Below are 23022 nucleotides of genomic sequence, written 5' to 3'. Positions count from 1 at the left end.
TGATTCAGTATAAGGCAGCTTCATATCTTCATATATGTTCATATGGTAAAGAGAGTGGGAAGTGGACAAGAAGTGCCTAGGCTTCTTCAGCATGCCCTTCATCCTGCCAAAACTGCTCTAATTTTTTTTAAAGGCTTCCAAAAACCCAGCATCCACTTTGGGAGCTGGGAAAGAAGACACAGTTGTGGATAGGTCTGAAAACAGAGCCAGCTGGGACTTTTCAGCTTAGAAAAGGGCTCTCCTTCCTTGGAGGTTTTTAAACAGGGGCTGGATGGCCACCTGACAGCAATGAAGATCCTGTGAATTTAGGGGGAGAAGTTTGTGAGTTTCCTGCATTATACAGAGGGTTGGACTAGATGACCCTGGAGGTCCCTTTCAGCGCTATGATTCTATGAAAAGAGATGATTAAGGAGGTGCTAGAGGTTTATAACATTATGCACAGGGTGGAGAGAGGAGGCAGAGGGAACTTTTTCTCCCTCTCCCAGAAGACAAGAACTTATAATAATAATAACAGTAATACCTTTTATTTATATCCCGCCCTCCCCGCCGAGGCAGGCTCAGGGCGACTAACAGCATCAGTCAATATAACAGATAATACAATACTTTAACAGTAGGTAACAATTAATTAAAATTCTAAAAACAGTAAAACAATAAAATTAACATCTAGGTGCTATTCTGACAGTTAACAAAATCATGTAAGCAGTCTCTCAGTTTTTAGTCGGTGAAGGCTTCACTAAAGAGGAAGGTCTTGCAGGCCCTGCGGAATCGGTCAAAGTCCCGCAGGGCCCGCCCTTCCTCTGGGAGTTGGTTCCACAGGTGTGGGGCCACAACGGAGAAGGCCCGAGTGCGGGTACTCAGCAGTTTTGCTTCCTTCGGCCCAGGAATAGTCAACAGGTCCTTCCCTGCTGAGCTCAGTGCTCTCTGGGGTTCATATGGGGAAAGACGGTCCCTCAGGTAGGCAGGTCCTCGGCCATATAGGGCTTTTTGGGAGCCCCAATAACAGCCTAGCCGCCGCGTTCTTCACCAGCTGCAGCTTCCGGATTCGGCACAGAGGCAGCCCCATGTACAGGCGTTACAGTAATCCAGTCTCGAGGTGACCGTTGCATGAATCACTGTTGATAGGAAGGGGGCCAGCTGCCTTGCCCACCTCAAGTGAAAAAAGGCTGACTTAGCAGTGGCTGCTATCTGGGGGGCATCCATTGATGCCGACGGGCAGCAGGTTTAGAACGGACCAAAGGAAATCCTCAGACACGCAGAGATTGGATAAAATGTCAAATTTGCTGATGGAGAGATGGCCGCAGGAATAGACAGCTTTCAAAGGGGATTAGAGGGATTCGTGGAGGACAAGTCTATCGTGGTGACTAAAGAAAGCCTCCACATTCAGAGGCAGTCAACCTTTGAATCTCAGTGCCAGGAGACAACATCACGGGGAAGGCCTCGGCCTCTATGCCTTGTTGTCAGCCCTCCAGAGAAACTGGTTGGCCACTGTGCGGGTCAGAAGGCTGGACTAGATGGACCACTGGTCTAATCCAACAGGGCTCTTCCGATGTTCTTATGAAGGCCTCGGCCTCTGCCCTGTTGTTGGCCCTCCGGAGAAACTGGTTGGCCACTGTGTGGGACAGAAGGCTGGACTAGATGGACCACTGGTCTGATCCAGCAGACCTCTTCTTATGTTCTTAGGAAGGCCTCAGCCTCTCTGTCCTGTTGTTGGCCCTCCAGAGGATCTGGTTGGCCGCTGTGTGAGACAGGAGGCTGGACTAGATGGACCACTGGTCTGATCCAGCAGACCTCTTCTTATGTTCTTAGGAAGGCCTCATCCTCTCTGCCCTGTTGTTGGCCCTCCAGAGGAACTGGTTGGCCGCTGTGTGAGACAGGAGGCTGGACTAGATGGACCACTGGTCTGATCCAGCAGACCTCTTCTTATGTTCTTAGGAAGGCCTCATCCTCTCTGCCCTGTTGTTGGCCCTCCAGAGGAACTGGTTGGCCGCTGTGTGAGACAGGAGGCTGGACTAGATGGACCACTGGTCTGATCCAGCAGACCTCTTCTTATGTTCTTAGGAAGGCCTCAGCCTCTCTGCCCTGTTGTTGGCCCTCCAGAGGAACTGGTTGGCCGCTGTGTGAGACAGAAGGCTGGACTAGATGGACCACTGGTCTGATCCAGCAGACCTCTTCTTATGTTCTTAGGAAGGCCTCAGCCTCTCTGTCCTGTTGTTGGCCCTCCAGAGGATCTGGTTGGCCGCTGTGTGAGACAGGAGGCTGGACTAGATGGACCACTGGTCTGATCCAGCAGACCTCTTCTTATGTTCTTAGGAAGGCCTCATCCTCTCTGCCCTGTTGTTGGCCCTCCAGAGGAACTGGTTGGCCGCTGTGTGAGACAGGAGGCTGGACTAGATGGACCACTGGTCTGATCCAGCAGGGCTCTTCTTATGTTCTTAGGAAGGCCTCAGTCTCTCTGCCCTGTTGCTGGCCCTCCAGAAGACCTGGTTGGCCACCATGCGAGACAGGAGGTTGGACTAGATGGACCACTGGTCTGATCCAGCAGGGCTCTTATGTTCTTCTCAGGGGAAGACTTCAACCTCTGTGCCCTGTTGTTGGCCCTACAGAGGAAATGGTTGGCCACTGTGCAGGACAGAAGGCTGGACTAGATGGACCACTGGTCTGATCCAGTAGGCCTCTTTGGATGTTCTTAAAGAAAAATTAGATCTGTGTTCTGCTGCTTCTTACAATGACCTTCTCATGCTATTTTGTCACCCCAAATAAGAAAAATTCCGCTGGATCTGATCAGTGACCCACCTAGTCCAGCATCCTGTTTCAAACAGTGGCCGGCCATGTGCTCTGGGGGGACCAACAGTCAGGGCATTAAAGGCATTCTCCTGATATTGTCTCACTGGGAGTAGAATAGAGTAACTCTGCCCATTATTGCACTGACAAACTTAAAACGGAAGATTTGTATCACTTACCGTGAAGCTTCCTTCTCGGTGGACTGGCAGTGGGTCGGTCCGACTCCTGGGTATAGACTCCTCCTTTCATTTAATTTTTGTGAAGTCCATAATCCTTTTCATTGCGGAGATATAAGGGGAAAGGCGCCACCCTTTCTCCACTTCTGATGGCTTCTTGGGTGGCTTGCTGGCCAGTTTGGTGTAGTGGTTGAGTGTGCGGATTCTTATCTGGGAGAACCAGGTTTGATTCTGCAATGAAGAGGGCTGGGAACTTTCCTGTAATGAAAACTGGAGATTTAGAAAAATCTAGTACACATGGGCCCCTGTAATTTCCCTTCATGGCAGCCTTAAGGTGCTCAATTGAATCGTGTCTTTATCCCGTCCTTTCGACAAGGAGCTTAAGCTGGAACGCCTTTGTTTCTTCTCTCTTGAAACAGCTCTTGCCTCTCTCTGGCCTGTCTTGCTGGCACTTTTCACTGCCTATATCCTGGTGTGTCCGTCGGGACTCCGAGAATAAGGGGATGTCCCAAATTCCGCAGCTCGGGTTACTGATGCCTCTCGTGTGTTCCTCCCTTTTCCTTTCAGAGAGCTGACCCTGGACGAGCCCCCTCGCAACTGCTGGAGCGGAATGTGCGGCTACCCCCAACTGGTCTCCCAAGTCCACGTTGTCTCAGGGACCGGGCTGAAGAACCAGAGTTCTCAAGACGGTACTAAATCCTCTAGTATTTGAAGCTAGCTCATTCCTGAAAGTTCACGCAGGCAGTCGTGAGGGTTGCCGAGTCCGATCCAAGAAATATCTGAGGACTTTGGGGGTGGAGCTGGGAGACTTTGGGGGTGGGGCCGGTAGACATTGGGGGTGGAGCCGGGAGACATTGGGGGTGGGGCCGGGAGACTTTGGGGGTGGGGCCGGGAGACATTGGGGGTGGAGCAAGGGTGTGACAAGCATAACTGAACTCCAAAGGGAGTTCTGGCCGTCACATTTAAAGGGACCACACACCTTTTAAAACGCCTTCCTTCCGAGATGGAACCCGGCTAACTGACATCTAGCCATCCTGTTCATGTTTCTGAATCGTAGCACCGTAATTAAAAATTTATAACGGTTAACTGTTTTATCTAATTTTTAACTTAATTTATAAATGTAATTCAACTGTATTTTAATCCGTTTTATAGTAATGATTGTATTTTATTGAAATCATGGTTACACCATGTCCTGTGAGCCGCCCTGAGCCTGCCTTTGGCAGGGGAGGGTGGGATATAAAAATAAATTTATTATTATTATTATTATTATTATTATTATTATTATTATTGGAAATAATGAAGGAAAGAGGCACCTTCTTCTGGGGCTCATAGAATTGGACCCCCTGGTCCAATCTTTTTGAAACTTGGGGGGTATTTTGGGAAGAGGCACTAGATGCTATACTGAAAAATTGGTGCCTCTATCTCAAAAAACAGCCACCCTCGATTCCCGAGGAGCAATTCTCCATTATTTCCTATGGGAATAAATCTCCATAGGGAATAGTGGAGTGCCCAGCAGACATTTCCCTCCCCTCCCCCCGCTTTCTGATGACCCTGAAGCGGGGGGAGGGCCTCCAAACCGGGGGATTCCCTGCCCCCCCCCCGGGGATTGGCAACCCTACATGAGCCCCACAGATGATTGCCTTCAGGCCTCAGATTCAGCAGGAGCACAGCTCCTGAACCTTTCTGACAGCTCCCCCTCCTCCTCCCCACTTACCTTCTCCATTGAATAGTAGGTGCAGCTGCATGACAATCCCTGGATTAGGAGAGCGGACAGCCAGCCAGCCACCAGGAGCTTTGCCACAACCCCAGCAGCCCTCATTAACCCCTGCAGAAGCCCGCGCCACCCTTTCTCCACTTCTGATGGCTTCTTGGGTGGCTTGCTGGCCAGTTTGGTGTAGTGGTTGAGTGTGCGGATTCTTATCTGGGAGAACCAGGTTTGATTCTCCACTCCTCCACTTGCAGCTGCTGGAATGGCCTTTGGTCAGCCAGAGCTCTCTTCTCTGGGAGAACCGGGTTTGATTCCCCACTCCTCCACTTGCAGCTGCTAGAATGGCCTTGGGTCAGCCAGAACGCTCTTATCGGGGAGAACCTGGTTTGATTCCCCTCTCCTCCACTTGCAGCTGCTGGAATGGCTTTGGGTCAGCCTTAGCTCTCTTATCTGGGAGAACCAGGTTTGATTCCCCACTCCTCCACTTGCAGCTGCTGGAATGGCCTTGGGTCAGCCAGAGCTCTCTTATCTGAGAGAACCGGGTTTGATTCCCCACTCTTCCACTTGCAGCTGCTGGAATGGCCTTGGGTCAGCCAGAGCTGTCTTATCTGGGAGAACCGAGTTTGATTCCCCACTCCTCCACTTGCAGCTGCTGGAATGGCCTGGGGTCAGCCAGAGCTCTCTTATCTGTGAGAACCGGGTTTGATTCCCCACTCCTCCACTTGCAGCTGCTGGAATGGCCTTGGGTCAGCCAGAGCTCTCTTATCTGAGAGAACCGGGTTTGATTCCCCACTCTTCCACTTGCAGCTGCTGGAATGGCCTTGGGTCAGCCAGAGCTGTCTTATCTGGGAGAACCTGGTTTGATTCCCCTCTCCTCTACTTGCAGCTGCTGGAATGGCCTTGGGTCAGCCTTAGCTCTCTTATCTGGGAGAACCAGGTTTGATTCCCCACTCCTCCACCTGCAGCTGCTGGAATGGCCTTGGGTCAGCCATAGCTCTCTTATCTGAGAGAACAGGGTTTGATTCCCCACTCCTTCACTTGCAGCTGCTGGAATGACCTTGGGTCAGCCAGAGCTCTCTTATCTGGGAGAACTGGGTTTGATTCCCCACTCCTTCACTTGCAGCTGCTGGAATGACCTTGGGTCAGCCAGAGCTCTCTTATCTGGGAGAACCGGGTTTGATTCCCCACTCCTCCACTTGCAGCTTCTGGAATGACCTTGGGTCAGCCAGAGCTCTCTTATCTGGGAGAACCGGGTTTGATTCCCCACTCCTCCACTTGCAGCTGCTGGAATGGCCTTGTGTCAGCCAGAGCTCCCGCAGGAGTAGTCCTTGAAAGGGCAGCTTCTGGGTGAGCTCTCTCAGCCCCACTCAGACACAGGGGGTCTGTTGTGGGGGAGGAAGATATAGGCGATTGTGAGCCGCTCTGAGCCTCTGAGATTCAAAGTGGAGGGCGGGATATAAATCCATTGTCATCTTCTTTTGACTGGGGGGTGAGTGGCCCAGGAGAGCCCCAGGCGAGTGAGGCCTGCTTGGGCTGGCTGGATCCCAGATAGAATAAGAAAAACTGGGTGCTTTCCCTCATGCAGTTTCAATCCAGCTTCCGTTCACAAGCGGATTTTGTCATTTCACACAGTAAAATCCAGTTGCAAAAGGCACTAAAAGTGGGTTATGTGGCGTGTGTGAAAGCGGATTGCAAGGAAGTGAGAGAAATAAGCATCACAAGCCAAAGAGGGAAATGGGGTGAATCGGTGGCATTGTACAAGAATTCAGGCAACCTTTGCGCGGATGAGTGTGGCCGTGGCTGTCCTCAGCCTTACGGAAGCCATTTTGTTTTCCTCAGGAGTGGATCCCTATGTGATCATTAAGTGTGAAGGAGAGAAGGTCCGTTCGCCAGTGATGAAGAATACCCAGACGCCAGAGTTTGATGTGAAAGGCCTTTTTTACCGCAAGAAACCAGGGCAGCCGATCCTCATTCAGGTACTGTCTTCCTTGGGATGGCAAAGGTGTGAGGAACGCAAATCCTCAGGAACCCAAAAAGCAAGCGATAATCAAAGTCTTGCGTAGAATTATGAAGTATTTTCCTTATCTACCGGTCTGTCACCTTTGGAATTCAGATACAGCCTGGTGAGCACAGACACAAAAAGGCTAACACAGTAGGTGGAACTGGCCACAAAATGGCTGACACAATAGGCAGAGCCAGCCACAAAATGGCTGACGCAGTAGGCAGAGCCAGCCACAAAATGGCTGACACAGTAGGCGGAGCCAGCCACAAAATGGCTGCCCCCAGTTTACTTTCAGTCACATAGCGAAGATCCTTGGCTGGGATAGAAGCTTCATCTATATGTCTGTCTGCTTGTCTGTCTACTATCTATGCCTGGTTTTAGAGGAAAAGCCATCTAATGTTATATTGGTGACAGCATCTAGTCTAGTGCCATCCTAAACAGAGATATGCTTGTTTAAGAACACTGACTTCAGCAGATGTAAGAAAAAAAGCCCTGCTGGGTCAGATCAGTGGTCCATCTGGTCCAGCATCCTGTCTCACACAGTGGCCAACCAGTTCCTCTGGAGGGCCAACAACAGCGCAGAGGCCGAGGCCTTCATAAGAACATAAGAAGAGCCCTGCTGGGTCAGACCAGTGGTCCATCTGGTCCAGCATCCTGTCTCACACAGTGGCCAACCAGTTCCTCTGGAGGGCCAACAACGGCGCAGAGGCCGAGGCCTTCATAAGAACATAAGAAGAGCCCTGCTGGGTCAGACCAGTGGTCCATCTGGTCCAGCATCCTGTCTCACACAGTGGCCAACCAGTTCCTCTGGAGGGCCAACAACGGCACAGAGGCCGAGGCCTTCATAAGAACATAAGAAGAGCCCTGCTGGGTCAGACCAGTGGTCCATCTGGTCCAGCATCCTGTCTCACACAGTGGCCAACCAGTTCCTCTGGAGGGCCAACAACGGCGCAGAGGCCGAGGCCTTCATAAGAACATAAGAAGAGCCCTGCTGGGTCAGATCAGTGGTCCATCTGGTCCAGCATCCTGTCTCACACAGTGGCCAACCAGTTCCTCTGGAGGGCCAACAACGGCGCAGAGGCCGAGGCCTTCATAACAACATAAGAAGAGCCCTGCTGGATCAGACCAGTGGTCCATCTGGTCCAGCATCCTGTCTCACACAGTGGCCAACCAGTTCCTCTGGAGGGCCAACAACGGCGCAGAGGCCGAGGCCTTCATAAGAACATAAGAAGAGCCCTGCTGGATCAGACCAGTGGTCCATCTAGTCCAGCATCCTGCCTCACACAGTGGCCAGCCAGTTCCTCTGGAGGGCCAACAACAGGGCAGAGAGGCCAAGGCCTTCATAAGAACATCAGAAGAGCCCTGCTGGATCAGACCAGTGGTCCATCTGGTCCAGCATCCTGTCTCACACAGTGGCCAAACCAGTTCCTCTGCAGGGCCAACAACAGGACACTGAGACCGAGGCCTTCCTCTGAGAAGAACATCAGAAGAACCCTACTGGATCAGAACAGTGGCCCATCTAATCCAGCATCTTGCCTCACACAGGGGCCAAACCAGTTCTTCTGGAGGGCCAACAGCAGGGCATTGAAGCTGAGACCTTCCCTTAGTATTGCCTTCTGGCTCTGGGATGCAGAGGTTTACCTGGCACTGGTATTTAAGCACAGAGCAGCGTAACTCCAATTTGGACAGCACTGCTGGGGCATTCTTGTACCACCTTATCTTCTAGGAGCTCAAGATAGCAAACTAGGGTTTCCATCCTTTTTATTTAGGGTTGCCAATCCCCAGGTTGGGGCAGGGAATCCCCCGGTTTGGAGACCCTCCGCCCGCTTCAGGGTCGTCAGAATGCGGGGGGAGGGGAGGGAAATGTCTGCTGGGAACTCTGTTATTCCCTATGGAGATTTATTCCCATAGAAAATCATGGAGAATTGATCTGCGGGTATCTGGGGCTCTGGGGGGGCTGTTTTTGGGGTGGAGGCACCAAATTTTCAATGTAGCATCTAGTACCTCTCCCCAAAATACCCCCCAAGTTTCAAAAAGATTGGACCAGGGGGTCCAATTCTATGATCCCCGAAAGAAAGTGCCCCTATCCTTCATTATTTCCTATGGAAGGAGGGCATTGAAAAGGTGTGCTGTCCCTTTCAATATGATGGCCAGAACTCCCTTTGGAGTTCAATGATGCTTGTCACAGCCTTGATTTTGGCTCCACCCCTAATGTCTCCTGGCTCCGCCCCCAAAGTCCCCAGATATTTTTTTTAATGGGACTTGGCAAGCCTATCTTTATTCTATGTGGCTTTTACGTTAAGCAAGTTTAGCCACCCCTTCTCTAGTCTCTATATGGCATTGACTGTCATTTAACAGTTTTCTTTGCGGGGTGGGGAGACCACAAAAAGCAGCTTCTAAGATCCCTCGGTGCTTTTGGCACAGCCACAGACTAACTTGGTGCCTCTTTCCCCACCAACCAGCTGCATAGTTCACTTGACCGGTTTAGGGTTAGGGCCACTTCCCGACAAAGCACTTTCCAGGGCCCCTTCTTTGGGGGAGCCGTAACTCAGACCCAATGAATCCAATGCTCACCGAAAATCTAATCTCAAGGGTGTTCTGGATTCAAATGGAGCTGCTGCTTTCTGAAACTTGAATTGGAGAGCGTGTTTAGAAGAAGATAAGAGCATAAGAGAAGCCATGTTGGATCAGGCCAATGGCGCATCCAGTCGAACACTCTGTGTCACATAAGAACATAAGAGAAGCCATGTTGGATCAGGCCAATGGCCCATCCAGTCCAACACTCTGTGTCACATAAGAACATAAGAGAAGCCCTGTTGGATCAGGCCAGTGGCCCATCCAGTCTAACACTCTGTGTCACATAAGAACATAAGAGAAGCCCTGTTGGATCAGGCCAATGGCCCATCCAGTCCAACACTCTGTGTCACATAAGAACATAAGAGAAGCCCTGTTGGATCAGGCCAGTGGCCCATCCAGTCCAACACTCTGTGTCACATAAGAACATAAGAGAAGCCATGTTGGATCAGGCCAATGGCCCATCCAGTCCAACACTCTGTGTCATATAAGAACATAAGAGAAGCCATGTTGCATCAGGCCAATGGCCCATCCAGTCCAACACTCCGTGTCACATAAGAACATAAGAGAAGCCATGTTGGATCAGGCCAATGGCCCTTCTAGTCCAACACTGTCTCACACAGTGGTCAAAAAAACACCCCAAGTGCCATCAGGAGGTTCACAAGTGAGGCTAGAAGCCCTTCCACTTTGCCCCCCCCCCACAAAGCACCAAGAATACCGAGCATCACTGCCCCAATAATATGCTGTGGCTGATAGCCACTGATGGACCTCTGCTCCATATATTTATCCAATCCAAGATGATGATGATGATATTGGATTTATCAGCTGCAAAAACACTGTTGGCATACAATTGGAAAACTCCTTACACAGTGACCCTAAATACATGGAAGAACAAGATTTGGGATTTTTTCATTCCTAATAAATTAGCATACTCCGATAAAGATATTTCCCCAAAACTGTATGAGAAAAAGATCATAAAACAATGATATCCAGTTGTTACTTACCTGACCGAACATGATATTTTGCCTAGGAAAGTGACCTGCCAGAACTTAATCTACTTTTGATATGTAGTTTATGCCTTACTATGATGCGTTTTTTTTCTTGGCTAACCTGTATAAGCAACACCTGGAGAAAATTTGTGGAAACTTAAGAAAACTAATACATTTTGAATAAAAAAAAAATTATATTGGATTTATATCCTGCCCTATACTCTGAATCTCAGAGTCTCAGAGCAGCTCACAATCTCCTTTACCTTCCTTCCCCACAACAGACACCCTGTGAGGTAGGTGGGGCTGAGAGAGCTCTTAGAGCAGCTGCCCTTTCAAGGACAGCTCCTGCGGGAGCTTTGGCTGACCCAAGGCCTTTCCAGCAGCTGCAAGTGGAGGAGTGGGGGAATCAAACCGTTCTCTTAGATAAGAGAGCTCTGGCTAACCCAAGGCCATTCCAGCAGCTGCAAGTGGAGGAGTGGGGAATCAAACCCGGTTCTCCCAGATAAGAGAGCTTTGGCTGACCCAAGGCCATTTCAGCAGCTGCAAGTGGAGGAGTGGGGGAATCAAACCCAGTTCTCTTAGATAAGAGAGCTCTGGCTAACCCAAGGCCATTCCAGCAGCTGCAAGTGGAGGAGTGGGGAATCAAACCCGGTTCTCCCAGATAAGAGAGCTTTGACTGACCCAAGGCCATTGCAGCAGCTGCAAGTGGAGGAGTGGGGCAATCAAACCCGGTTCTCCCAGATAAGAGAGCTCTGGCTAACCCAAGGCCATTCCAGCAGCTGCAAGTGGAGGAGTGGGGCAATCAAACCCAGTTCTCCCAGATAAGAGAGCTCTGGCTAACCCAAGGCCATTCCAGCAGCTGCAAGCGGAGGAGTGAGGAATCAAACCTGGTTCTCCCAGATAAGAGTCTGCACATTTAACCACCACACCAAACTGGTTCACTCGATCACACATCCTTCCTCCTTCCTTCCGTTTCTCCCCCTTCAGGTCTGGAACCACAACCTTATCAGCGATGAGTTTTTGGGCCAGGTGTCTCTCTCGGGCGACCCCAACGACCTTCAGTCGGTCCACATCCTCGGCCTCCAAGACAAAGGGAACAAACGACCCACGGAACTCCCCGGAAGCCTGAAAGTCCACCTTTTGACCAGCGGCACCCTCACCAACGTCTGAATCACTCAAGGACTTTTCTTCTTGTGCCATATATAAATGTATAGAATCTCGCGAGACGCGGTATATACGTCTATCTATGCCTGCAGTTGTATATGGACCGTGCATGCATTCTGTTTTCAACGGGGACCAGCTCTTCTGTTTTTCAAGGATTTCTTTTTTTAAAAAAATTTCGTTCTTCGGTTTTTTTTCTAAAAAGGTGCCTTTTCCAGAAGCCAAAATGCTTTTTTTTGTTGGCCGCGGACAAGGCGTGCTTTTCGTAGCTAGCAGTGGGCTGCAGTGTGGAGCCGGAAAGCCTCAAACCGATCTTGCTTTTTGGGGAGGGGTATCAGCCTCAGTTTCATGCTATGAGGCTGTATGTTTACACAGAGAGATGTGTCTCTCATGCGCACACGTGCGGGTTTGGAGCACTCACCCCAACCCTGAAAAAAATGCATATTGCCAATTTATCCGAAGGGCTCACTCATAACTGGCATATCCCGTGTCTGTGTTGTTAGCGCTGACGCCAGACGTTCTGGCTAAGCGCCCCCTGAGTTTTTCTAGGACGGATTGTTGAACTCCAGGTTGGGAATTCAACGGGTGGGGTTATGCCTTGCTTGCCAGAATCCGGAAGTCTGCCTCATAGAATCATAGAGTTGGAAGGGACCTCCAGGGTCATCTAGTCCAACCCCCTGCACAATGCAGGAAACTCACAAACACCTCCCCCTAAATTCACAGGATCCTCATTGCTGTCAGATGGCCTTCTAGCCTCTGTTGAAAAACCTCCAAGGGAGGAGAGCCCACCGCCTCCCGAGGAAGCCTGTTCCACTGAGGAACTGCTCTAAACTCGCAAACACCTCCCCCTAAATTCACAGGATCTTCATTGCTGTCAGATGGTCATCTAGCCTCTGTTTAAAAACCTCCAAGGAAGGAGAGCCCACCACCTCCCGAGGAAGCCTGTTCCATTGAGGAATCACTCTAATGGTCAGGAAGTTCTTCCTAATGTTGAGCCGGAAACTCTTGATTTAATTTCAACCTGCTGGCTCTGGTCCTACCTTCTGGGGCCACAGAAAACAATTCCACACCATCCTCTATATCACAGACGTTCAAGTACTTGAAGATGGTGGTCTTATCACCTCTCAGCCGCCTCCTTTCCAGGCTAAACTGCCCAGCTCCTTCAACCTTTCTTCATAGGACTTGGTCTCCGGACCCCTCACCATCTTCATCACCCTCCTCTGGACCCGTTCCAGCTTGTCTATATCCTTCTTAAAATGTGGTGCCCAAAACATGATTTCCTCCTTACCTACATTAGCTTGGACTACCGGGTCTTTGACTTGCTGAGCCAGATGGTTCTGTGGTAGAGTATCTTCTTTGCATCCCAAAGGTCCCAGGTTCAATTCCGGGCATCTCCAGTTGAAAGGACCAGGCGGTAAGGGTTGAGACCCTGAAAGGCTGCTGTCAGTCTGAGCCGACGGTACTGGCCTTGATCAATCAAGGGTAAGAACATCAGAGAAGCCATGTTGGATCAGGCCAGTAGCCCATCCAGCACAACACTCTGTGTTACATAAGAACATAAGAGAAGCCATGTAGGATCAAGCCAATGGCCCATCCAGGCCAACACTCTGTGTCACATAAGAACATAAGAGAAGCCATGTTGGATCAGGCCAGTGGCCCATCCAGTCCAACACTCTGTGTCACATAAGAACATCAGAGAAGCCATGTTGGATCAGGCCAGTAGCCCATCCAGCACAACACTCTGTGTCACAGAAGAACATCAGAGAAGCCATGCTGGATCAGGCCAATGGCCCATCCAGTCCAACACTCTGTGTCACACAGTGGCCAAAAAAACTCAGGTGCTGTCAGGAGGTCCACCAGTGGGGCCAGGTTCAAGGGTCTAGACCAGGAGTGGGGAACCTCCATCCCGAGGGTCGGATACGGCCCTCGAGGTCACGTGGTGTGGCCCTCGGGGATTGCTGGACCGAACCGAGCCATGTGGCAGCCTCCCTGGGGCCTGGCTGGCCGTCCAGAATTGCTGCAGGGCCTGGAGAAGTTACTGTCACCGTTCAGTTTGCACTTGATTATCCCAGGTGGCGTGGCCTAATATGCTAATGAGTGTTGACCTAATATGCTAACATTAGGGGATGTGGTCTAATATGCTTTTGAGTTCCTGCTGGGCTTTTTCTACAAAAAAGTCCTGGACCTATGCATTTGCTTAGGGCGGCAGGCCGTGCGTGTGTGTGTGCGCGCCAGATTAGGCTCTCCTCACCTGACTTCAAATAGAAAAACAATGATTTGCGTTAATTTTGCTGGCCAGAATCATCCTCCCTCGGCGGAGCGCTGTTTTTTAAGTTGATCATTTTTTATGGCCCGCGAATGATGTTATAAATATCCACGTGGACCTTGGCAGAAGAAAGGTTCCCCACCCCTGGTCTAGATTGTTCGTGACTATAAAATGGCTATCAGGAATCTCAGTTCTGTAGCTCTGAATTCTAGGGGTTGCCACCCTCCAGTTGGGGCCTAGAGATCTTCCAGAGTTACAACAGAGATCAGTTCCCCTGGAGAAAATGGATGCTTTGGGGACAGGACTCTGTACCCTGCTACGTTCCCCCCTCCCCTTCTCAAATCTCCAGGAATGTCCCTACCTGGGGTTGGCAAGCCTGTTTCTGACAATATGACCTGTCTGTCTGTTCTTTTTTAGGCTCCAGGCCTCCTGATTTTGGATGGCATTGCACACTAAGAAAGAAAATGATGCAACAGAGTCCTGCTGAAGTGCTCTATGGGGAGGGACGGTGGCTCAGTGGTAGAGCATCTACTTGGGAAGCAGAAGGTCCCAGGTTCAATCCCTGGCATCTCCAAAAAAGGGTCCAGGCAAATAGGTATGAAAAACCTCAGCTTGAGACCCTGGAGAGCCGCTGCCAGTCTGAGTAGACAAGACTGACTTTGATGGACGGAGGGTCTGATTCAGTAGAAGGCAGCTTCATAGGTTCATATATCCATGTCCACGCACCGTGCAAGTTGGACTCCTTCCCAGGCAGAAAAAGCTCCTTGTATGTAGGAACCTCTTTGCATGTAGAAGCCTAGTGTAGGGGGAAGAGAGGCCCGAGTTTAGGTTTCTTTAGGTTAGAACGGAGAAAAGGAAGTCCTTCTTCACTCAAAAGAGCCCCGTGGCGCAGAGTGGTAAAGCTGCAGTACTGCAGTCGGAGCCCTCTGCTCACGACCCGAGTTCGATCCCAGCGGAACTTGGTTCAGGTAGCCGGCTCCAGGTTGACTCAGCCTTCCATCCTTTCGAGGTCGGTCAAATGAGTCCCCAGCTTGCTGGGGAGAAAGTGTAGATGACTGGGGAAGGCAATGGCAAACGACCCCGTAAAAAGTCTGCCATGAAAACGTTGTGAAAGCAACGTCACCCCAGAGTCAGAAACAACTGGTGCTTGCACAGGGGACTACCTTTACCTTCACCCAAAGGGTGATGAACACGTGGAATTCACTGCGACAGGAGGTGGTGGCAGCTACATGCATAGACAGCTTCAAAAGGGGATTGGATAAACATCTGGAGCAGAGGTCCATCAGTGACTCTTAACCACAGTGTATTGTTGGAACTCTGTCTGGGGCAGTGATGCTCTGTCTTCTTGGTGCTTGGGGGGGGGGGCACAGTGAGAGGGCTTCTAGTGTCCTGGCCCCACTGGTGGACATCCTGATGGCACCTGGTTCTTTTGGCCACTGTGTGACACAGAGTGTTGGACTGGATGGGCCACTGGCCAGATCCAACATGGCTTCTCTTATATTCCCCAAAGCGCTTGGTTTCTGCATGCGAGGAGAGATGTGATCCACAGTGGCTGAGAAATCTGTGGAGTTTTGGAAGGGTGAGGATTGGGCAAGAGACAGAGCTCAGCAGGGCGTGATGTCACTCCGCCTGCTCTTTTTTGTGGCAGGAGCTCCTTTGCCTATTAGACCACACCCCCTTGATGTAGCCAATCCTCCAAGAGCTTACAGGACTCTTTGTACAGGGCCTACTGTAAGCTCCAGGAAGATTGGCTACATCAAGGGGGTGCGGCCTAATATGCAGAGGAGCTCCTGCTACAAAAAAAGCCCTGCACGCCGCTCATCTTCCAAAGCAGCCGTTTTCCCCAAGTCCGGGAGACCTGGAGGTTGGGAGCCTCGGCAGCTTCTGAACCTGCCACTTCACCTATTATTGTGGAGTAGGGGTGGGATTCTAGCAGGAGCTCCTTTGCATATTAGGCCGCGCCCCCCTGAGGTAGCCAATCCTCCAAGAGCTTACAAAAAAGAGCCTTGTAAGCTCCTGGAGGATTGGCTACATCAGGGAGGTGGGGCTTAATATGCAAAGGAGCTGCTGCTAGAATCCCACCCCTGCTGTGGAGGGTAACTAGTTGAGCAAGAAAACAACATGAAGACCAACTGTGTGATTACAACGTCTGCATTACATGGGGAGGCGGGGCATGGAATGAAGCCCAGGAGATTCAAGCCATAACAAGAGGGGAAGGGAGAGGGTCTTGCTTATTCTGGTTTCTCGGGACCAAAATGTCTTCGATCTTTGTTGTCGTCGTCGTTGTCGACTTCTTTCAAGACAACAGCACCAACCAAGGCTTAAGTGTGCGATAGCCATAAGTTCCTTCAACTCTCGTACCCCCAGAATTGATGGGAATATTGTTAAGTATTTCTTCTTCTTCGCCTTCTTCTCCCCTTCTTTTTCTTCTTCCCTCCTCCTCCTCCTTCTTCCCTCCTTCTCTTTTTCTTCTCATTCTTAACTTCTTCTTCCTTTCTCCTCCTTCCCTTCCCCTTCTCCTCCTTCCCTTCCCCTTCTCCTCCTTCTTTTTCTTCTTCTTCTCCTTGTCCTTCCCTTCTCCTCCTCATTCTCTTCTCCTGCTCCTTCTTCTCTTCTTCTTCTCCTTCCCTCCTCCTTCTCCGTCTTAACTTCTTCCTTTCTCCTCCTTCTCCTTCCCTCCTCCTCCTTCCCTTCTCCTTCTTCTTCCCTCCTCCTCTTCCTCCTCTTTCTTCTTCTTCTCCTTGTACTTCCCTCCTCCTCCTTCTCATTCTCTTCTCCTTCTCCTTTTTCTCCTTCTCTTTCTTCTTCCCTCCTCCTCCTTCTTCTTTCCTCCTCTTTTTCTTCTCATTCTCCTTCTTCCCTTCTCCTCCTCCTTCTTCTCTTCTTCTCCTTCCCTCCTCCTTCTCCTTCTTAACTTCTTCTTCCTTTCTCCTCCTTCCCTTCCCCTTCTTCCCTTCTCCTCCTCCTTTTTCTTCTTCTTCTCCTTGTCCTTCCCTCCTTCTCATTCTCTTCTGCTCCTTCTTCTCTTCTTCTTCTCCTTCTTCCCTGCTCCTTCTCCGTCTTAACTTCTTCCTTTCTCCTCCTTCTCCTTCCCTCCTCCTCCTCTTTCTTCTTCTTCTCCTTGTCCTTCCCTCCTCCTCCTTCTCATTCTCTTCTCCTCCTTCTTTTTCTCCTTCTCTTTCTTCTTCCCTCCTCCTCCTCCTCCTTGTGTCTTTGTAACCATTTATCCTCCTCCTCCTTCTTCTCCCCTTGTTTTTCTTCATCCCTCCTCCTCCTCCTTTTCCCCTCCTTCTTCTTCCCTTCTTCACCTCTGCCTTCTTCTTCTCCTTCTTCCCATTCTCTTCTTCTCCTCCTCCTTTTTCTCCTCCTTCCTTCCTCCTCCTCCTCCTCCTCCTTCTCGTGTCTTTGTAACCATTTAGGTGTAAAATGAATCAAGGATTGCGGAACAATCAGTGTAATGTTTACTATTCCCAGGATAGCTCCACAGGGGTGAGGGTGGGGGATGTCTTTGATCCGACGTCTGCTGGTTCCGCCCGTCGTTTTATATTTCATCACTCACCCTTTAGCCAATAAAACGCTTTGAGACAGATATGAATGCAATTTGGGGCGGGGGGAGGGGAGATGTGTTGATATACGACGTTTTTTAAATCAGTGAAATAATTAACCGGCTGTAAGAGAACCTGCCATTGGAAACCAAATACGGAAACTGATGTTCAATCGTATCAATAAAATACTTGACTCCGATGATGTCTCTTTATTTTCTTCCCCCCCCCCCCCCAACTCCAGTTCGAAGTTTTATAGTGTTTTACATCTTTTTGGCACACAGGGAAGTGTGGAGTGGACGCTAAGAAGAAGAAGAAGTCGGTAGATTTATACCCTGCCCTTTCTCTCTGAATCAGCATCTCAGAGCAGCTCACAAACTCCTTTATCTTCCCCCCCCCAACAGACACCCAGTGAGGTGGGTGGGGCTGAGAGAGCTCTCCCAGCAGCTGTCCTTTCGAGGACAACTCCTGTGAGAGCTATGGCTGACCCAAGGCCATTCCAGCGGCTGTAAGTGGAGGAGTGGGGAATCAAACCCGGTACTTCCAGAGAAGAGAGCTCTGGCTGACCCAAGGCCATTCCAGCAGCTGCGAGTGGAGGAGTGGGGGAATCAACTCCGGTTCTCCCAGAGAAGAGAGCTATGGCTGACCCAAGGCAATTCCAGCAGCTACGAGTGGAGAAGTGGGGGAATCAACCCCGGTTCTCCCAGAGAAGAGAGCTATGGCTGACCCAAGGCCATTCCAGCAGCTGCGAGTGGAGGAGTGGGGGAATCAACCCCGGTTCTCCCAGAGAAGAGAGCTATGGCTGACCCAAGGCCATTCTAGCGGCTGCAAGTGGAGGAGTGGGGAATCAAACCTGCTTCTCCCAAATAAGAGTCTGCACACTTATGACACCAAATTGGTTCTGTATGGCAAGAGGTGACTTGCCATCGCCTGCCCCTGCGTACCAACCATGGACTTCCTGGAGAGCCAGTTTGGTGTAGTGGTGAAGTGTGCAGACTCTTATCTGGGAGAACCGGGTTTGATTCCCCACTCTTCCACTTGCAGCTGCTGGAATGGCCTTGGGTCAGCCAGAGCTCTCTTATCTGGGAGAACTGGGTTTGATTCCCCCACTCCTCCACTTGCAGCTGCTGAGATGGCCTTGGGTCAGCCATAGCTCTCTTATCTGGGAGAACCGGGTTTGATTCCCCACTCCTCCACTTGCAGCTGCTGGAATGGCCTTGGGTCAGCCATAGCTCTCTTCTCTGGGAGAACCGGGGTTGATTCCCCCTCTCCTCCACTTGCAGCTGCTGGAATGGCCTTGGGTCAGCCAGAGCTCTCTTATCTGGGAGAACCGGGTTTGATTCCCCACTCCTCCATTTGCAGCTGCTGGAATGGCCTTGGGTCAGCCATAGCTCTCTTATCTGGGAGAACCGGGGTTGATTCCCCACCCCTCCACCAGTAAAAGACAGAACCTTGTCTAGCTAATTAGCAATTATTCAGGAATCTCTGGGGGGATTTTAAATCCCATTGTCTCCTTCGTTGTCGTAGTTTGAGCGACATAAGAAGTTCTCAGCCCCACGTAAATTTATCTCCCGCTTGTGTCCGCAGGAAGAGCCCCGTGGCGCAGAGTGTTAAAGCTGCCGTACTGCAGTCCTAAGCTCTGCTCATGACCTGAGTTCGATCCCCAGCGGAAGCTGGGTTTTCAGGTAGCGGTCTCAAGGTTGACTCAGCCTCCCATCCTTCCGAGGTCGGTCAAACGAGTCCCCAGCTTGCTGGGGGGAAAGCGTAGATGACTGGGAAAGGCAATGGCAAACCACCCCGTAAAAAATCTGCCGTGAAAACGTTGTGAAAGCAACATCACCCCAGAGTCGGAAACGACTGGTGCTTGGACAGGGGACCTGTCCTTTTCCTTGTGTCCACAGGGTGGCGGTACCGTGCTTGCTTAGTCTGGCCTTGGGGCGGGGCGTGATGTTCGGATTCTGTGACAGTTTCAGTCTGTGTTTTCTCTCGGATTTCTTTTGGAGGGTCGGCTCTGTGTTGAGGACACCCAGCCCTTTATTTCTTTAAAGAAGCTACCAGAGGTGATTCTCACCCTGGGCCTGGGCCTCTAGTCTAAAGCAGGGCTCCCAACGTGGCACTCACGGGCAGCAAGGGGCTTTTGAGGCCCTTAAGAAGCAGAGGTGGTTTCTCACTGCCTTCCTCTGCAGAGCCTTCCTTGGTGGTCTCCCACCCAAGTACCAACCCTGCACAACTTCCAAGAATTGATGAGTTCAGGCTAAACCAGGGGTGGCCAAACTGAGGCTTGGGGGCCACATGTGGCTCTGTCACACGTATCATGTGGCTCTCAGAACCCCCATCAACCAGCTCGGAGAAGGCATTTAAAGTTAAGTTGCTTTCTGTCCACCTCTCCCTCCCCCATCTATTTGCCTTCCTTCCTTCCTTGGTGTAAAGAGCCAGTTTGATGTAGTGGTTAAGTGTGCGGACTCTTATTTGGGAGAACCGGGTTTAATTCCCCACTCCTCCACTTGCAGCTGCTGGAATGGCCTTGGGTCAGCCAGAGCTCTCTTATCTGGGAGAACCGGGTTTGATTCTCCACTCTTCCACTTGCAGTTGCTGGAATGGCCTTGGGACAGCCAGAGCTCTCTTATCTGGGAGAACTGTGTTTGATTCCCCACTCCTCCACTTGCAGCTGCTGGAATGGCCTTGGGTCAGCCAGAGCTCTCTTATCTGGGAGAACTGTGTTTGATTCCCCACTCCTCCACTTGCAGCTGCTGGAATGGCCTTGGGTCAGCCAGAGCTCTCTTATCTGGGAGAACCTGGTTTGATTCTCCACTCTTCCACTTGCAGCTGCTGGAATGGCCTTGGGTCAGCCAGAGCTCTCTTATCTGGGAAAACTGTATTTGATTCTCCACTCCTCCACTTGCAGCTGCTGGAATGGCCTTGGGTCAGCCAGAGCTCTCTTATCTGGGAGAACCGGGTTTGATTCTCCACTCTTCCACTTGCAGCTGCTGGAATGGCCTTGGGTCAGCCAGAGCTCTTATCTGGGAGAACTGTGTTTGATTTCCCACTCCTCCACTTGCAGCTGCTGGAATGGCCTTGGGTCAGCCAGAGCTCTCTTATCTGGGAGAACCTGGTTTGATTCTCCACTCTTCCACTTGCAGCTGCTGGAATGGCCTTGGGTCAGCCAGAGCTCTCTTATCTGGGAGAACTGTATTTGATTCTCCACTCCTCCACTTGCAGCTGCTGGAATGGCCTTGGGTCAGCCAGAGCTCTATTATCTGGGAGAACCGGGTTTGATTCCCCACTCCTCCACTTGCAGCTGCTGGAATGGCCTTGGGGCAGCCAGAGCTCTCTTATCTGGGAGAACCTGGTTTGATTCCCCACTCCTGCACTTGCAGGTGCTAGAATGGCCTTGGATAAGCCAGAGCTCTCTTATCCGGGAGAACCGGGATTGATTCCCCACTCCTCCACTTGCAGCTACTGGAATGGCCTTGGGCTAGCCAAAGCTCTCTTATCTGGGAGAACCGGGTTTAATTCCCAACTCCTCCACTTGAAGCTGCTAGCATGGCCTTGGGTCAGCCATAGCTCTCTTCTCTGGGAGAACCGGGTTTAATTCCCCCCTCCTCCACTTGCAGCTGCTAGAATGGCCTTGAGTCAGCCAGAGCTCTCTTCTCTGGGAGAAGCGGGTTTGATTCCCCACTCCTCCACTTGCATCTGCTAGCATGGCCTTGGGTCAGCCATAGTTCTGGCAGAGGTTGTCCTTGAAAGGGCAGCTGCTGTGAGAGCCCTCTCCAGCCCCACCCACCTCACAGGGTGTCTGTTGTGGGAGGAGAGGATAAAGGAGATTGTGAGCTGCTCTGAGAATCTTCGAAGCGGAGGGTGAGATATAAATCCAATCAAAATTTTTATTCAAGATTTTTCCCACCATTTCTTTTGTCATATATCTTATAACCACATCTCTTGATAGATTATTTTTCTTGGCATATAGCGTGTTCACTCTATACGTATAGTCATACATGCTTCTAGTTCCTTCAGGACCTTCCTCCAAAAATTCTGCAATTATTGTTATTATATATCCTTTCAAATCAGTCTCTTCACCCTCGGGGACTCCTCTCAGACGTATCTGGGTTTCCATCCATTTGCAGTCACGAATTGCCTCCTTTTCTTGCATTTTTTAGCAAGGTGGAATCATGTACTTTCACTCTCTCTTCCACCTCGTGCACTTTCTTTGATCTCACCACAGTCTCATTTCTGAGATCTTCTATATCTTTCCTTAGCTCTTCAATGTCTTTTCTGATTTCTTTTTCAGAAGCAGTTATCTAAATCCAATATCCTCTTCTTCCGTCCTTCCTTCCAGCTCTCTGATGTTTATTCTATGTGGTTCTTAGGTCAAGCAAGTTTCACCACGCCTGGACTATACCGTGTTATCTTCCTTCCCATAAAAGCGGCATATAAACAGCCAAAAAAAAATATTTTTCTTTCCCACCTCTGCAAGCTTTTGCCTTTAAAAAAAAAAACCCCCACCAAAGTCCTTTGGATGGTTTGTAGCAACTGGAGAGCCAGTTTGGTGTAGTGGTTAAGTGTGCGGACTCTTATCTGGGAGAACCGTGTTTGATTCCCCACTCCTCCACTTGCACCTGCTGGAATGGCCTTGGGTCAGCCATAGCTCTCGCAGAGGTTGTCCTTGAAAGGGCAGCTGCTGTGAGAGCCCTCTCCAGCCCCACCCACCTCACAGGGTGTCTGTTGTGGGGGAGGAAGCTAAAGGAGATTTATTTATTTATTTATTTATTTAGAATTTATATCCCGCCCTTCCCACGAGTGGCTCAGGGCGGCTTCCAACAATAGATCCCACATAAAATTAACAATATTTAAACATATAAGGGAATGACGATTTAAAACAGATAAAACAGGTAAAACCATAAATATTAATAATTGTGAGCCACTCTGAGACTCTTCGGAGTGGAGAGCGGGATATATATCCAATATCTTCATTTACCTCACAGGGTGTCTGTTGTGAGGAAGGAAGGGAAAGGAGATTGTGAGCCACTCTGAGACTCTTCAGAGTGGAGGGCGGGATATAAATCCAATATCTTCATCTACCTCACAGGGTGTCTGTTGTGGGGGAGGAAGGTAAAGGAGATAGTGAGCCGCTCTGAGACTCTTCGGAGTGGAGGGCGGGATATAAATCCAATATCTTCATCTACCTCACAGGGTGTCTGTTGTGGGGGAGGAAGGTAAAGGAGATTGTGAGCCGCTCTGAGACTCTTCGGAGTGGAGGGCGGGATATAAATCCAATCTCTTCATCTACCTCACAGGGTGTCTGTTGTGGGGGAGGAAGGGAAAGGAGATTGTGAGCCGCTCTGAGACTCTTCGGAGTGGAGGGCGGGATATAAATCCAATATCTTCATCTACCTCACAGGGTGTCTGTTGTGGGGGAGGAAGGGAAAGGAGATTGTGAGCCGCTCTGAGACTCTTCGGAGCGGAGGGCGGGATATAAATCCAATATCTTCATCTACCTCACAGGGTGTCTGTTGTGGGGGAGGAAGGGAAAGGAGATTGTGAGCCGCTCTGAGACTCTTTGGAGTGGAGGGCGGGATATAAATCCAATATCTTCATCTACCTCACAGGGTGTCTGTTGTGGGGGAGGAAGGTAAAGGAGATTGTGAGCCGCTCTGAGACTCTTCGGAGCGAAGGGCGGGATATAAATCCAATATCTTCATCTACCTCACAGGGTGTCTGTTGTGGGGGAGGAAGGGAAAGGAGATTGTGAGCCGCTCTGAGACTCTTCGGAGTGGAGGGCGGGATATAAATCCAATATCTTCTATCTTCTTCTGCTTGTTTTTT

General features: G+C 50.4%; 1 protein-coding gene across 2 annotated transcripts in view; it reads left to right on the top strand.

The window, feature by feature from the left end:
- CAPN5 (calpain 5) overlaps positions 1 to 11567 on the top strand; it is a 120614-nt gene extending 109047 nt beyond the window's left edge. Inside the window, exons 10-12 of one of the 2 annotated variants that reach the window (XM_060235019.1) lie at positions 3525 to 3646; positions 6505 to 6641; positions 11218 to 11567. In XM_060235019.1, the coding sequence (XP_060091002.1) occupies positions 3525 to 3646; positions 6505 to 6641; positions 11218 to 11400 (442 nt within the window). In that variant the 3' untranslated portion in view covers positions 11401 to 11567. The remainder of the gene's footprint in view (positions 1 to 3524; positions 3647 to 6504; positions 6642 to 11217) is intronic. The other variant, XM_060235020.1, reaches the window with a different exon arrangement.
- The last annotated feature ends 11455 nt before the right edge of the window (positions 11568 to 23022 follow it).

The sequence above is a fragment of the Heteronotia binoei genome, chromosome 3 (assembly GCF_032191835.1).
Source record: "Heteronotia binoei isolate CCM8104 ecotype False Entrance Well chromosome 3, APGP_CSIRO_Hbin_v1, whole genome shotgun sequence".
Taxonomy (NCBI): domain Eukaryota; kingdom Metazoa; phylum Chordata; class Lepidosauria; order Squamata; family Gekkonidae; genus Heteronotia; species Heteronotia binoei.
Note: the sequence above shows the minus strand (reverse complement) of the source record. Positions and strands in the feature narration are given on the sequence as shown.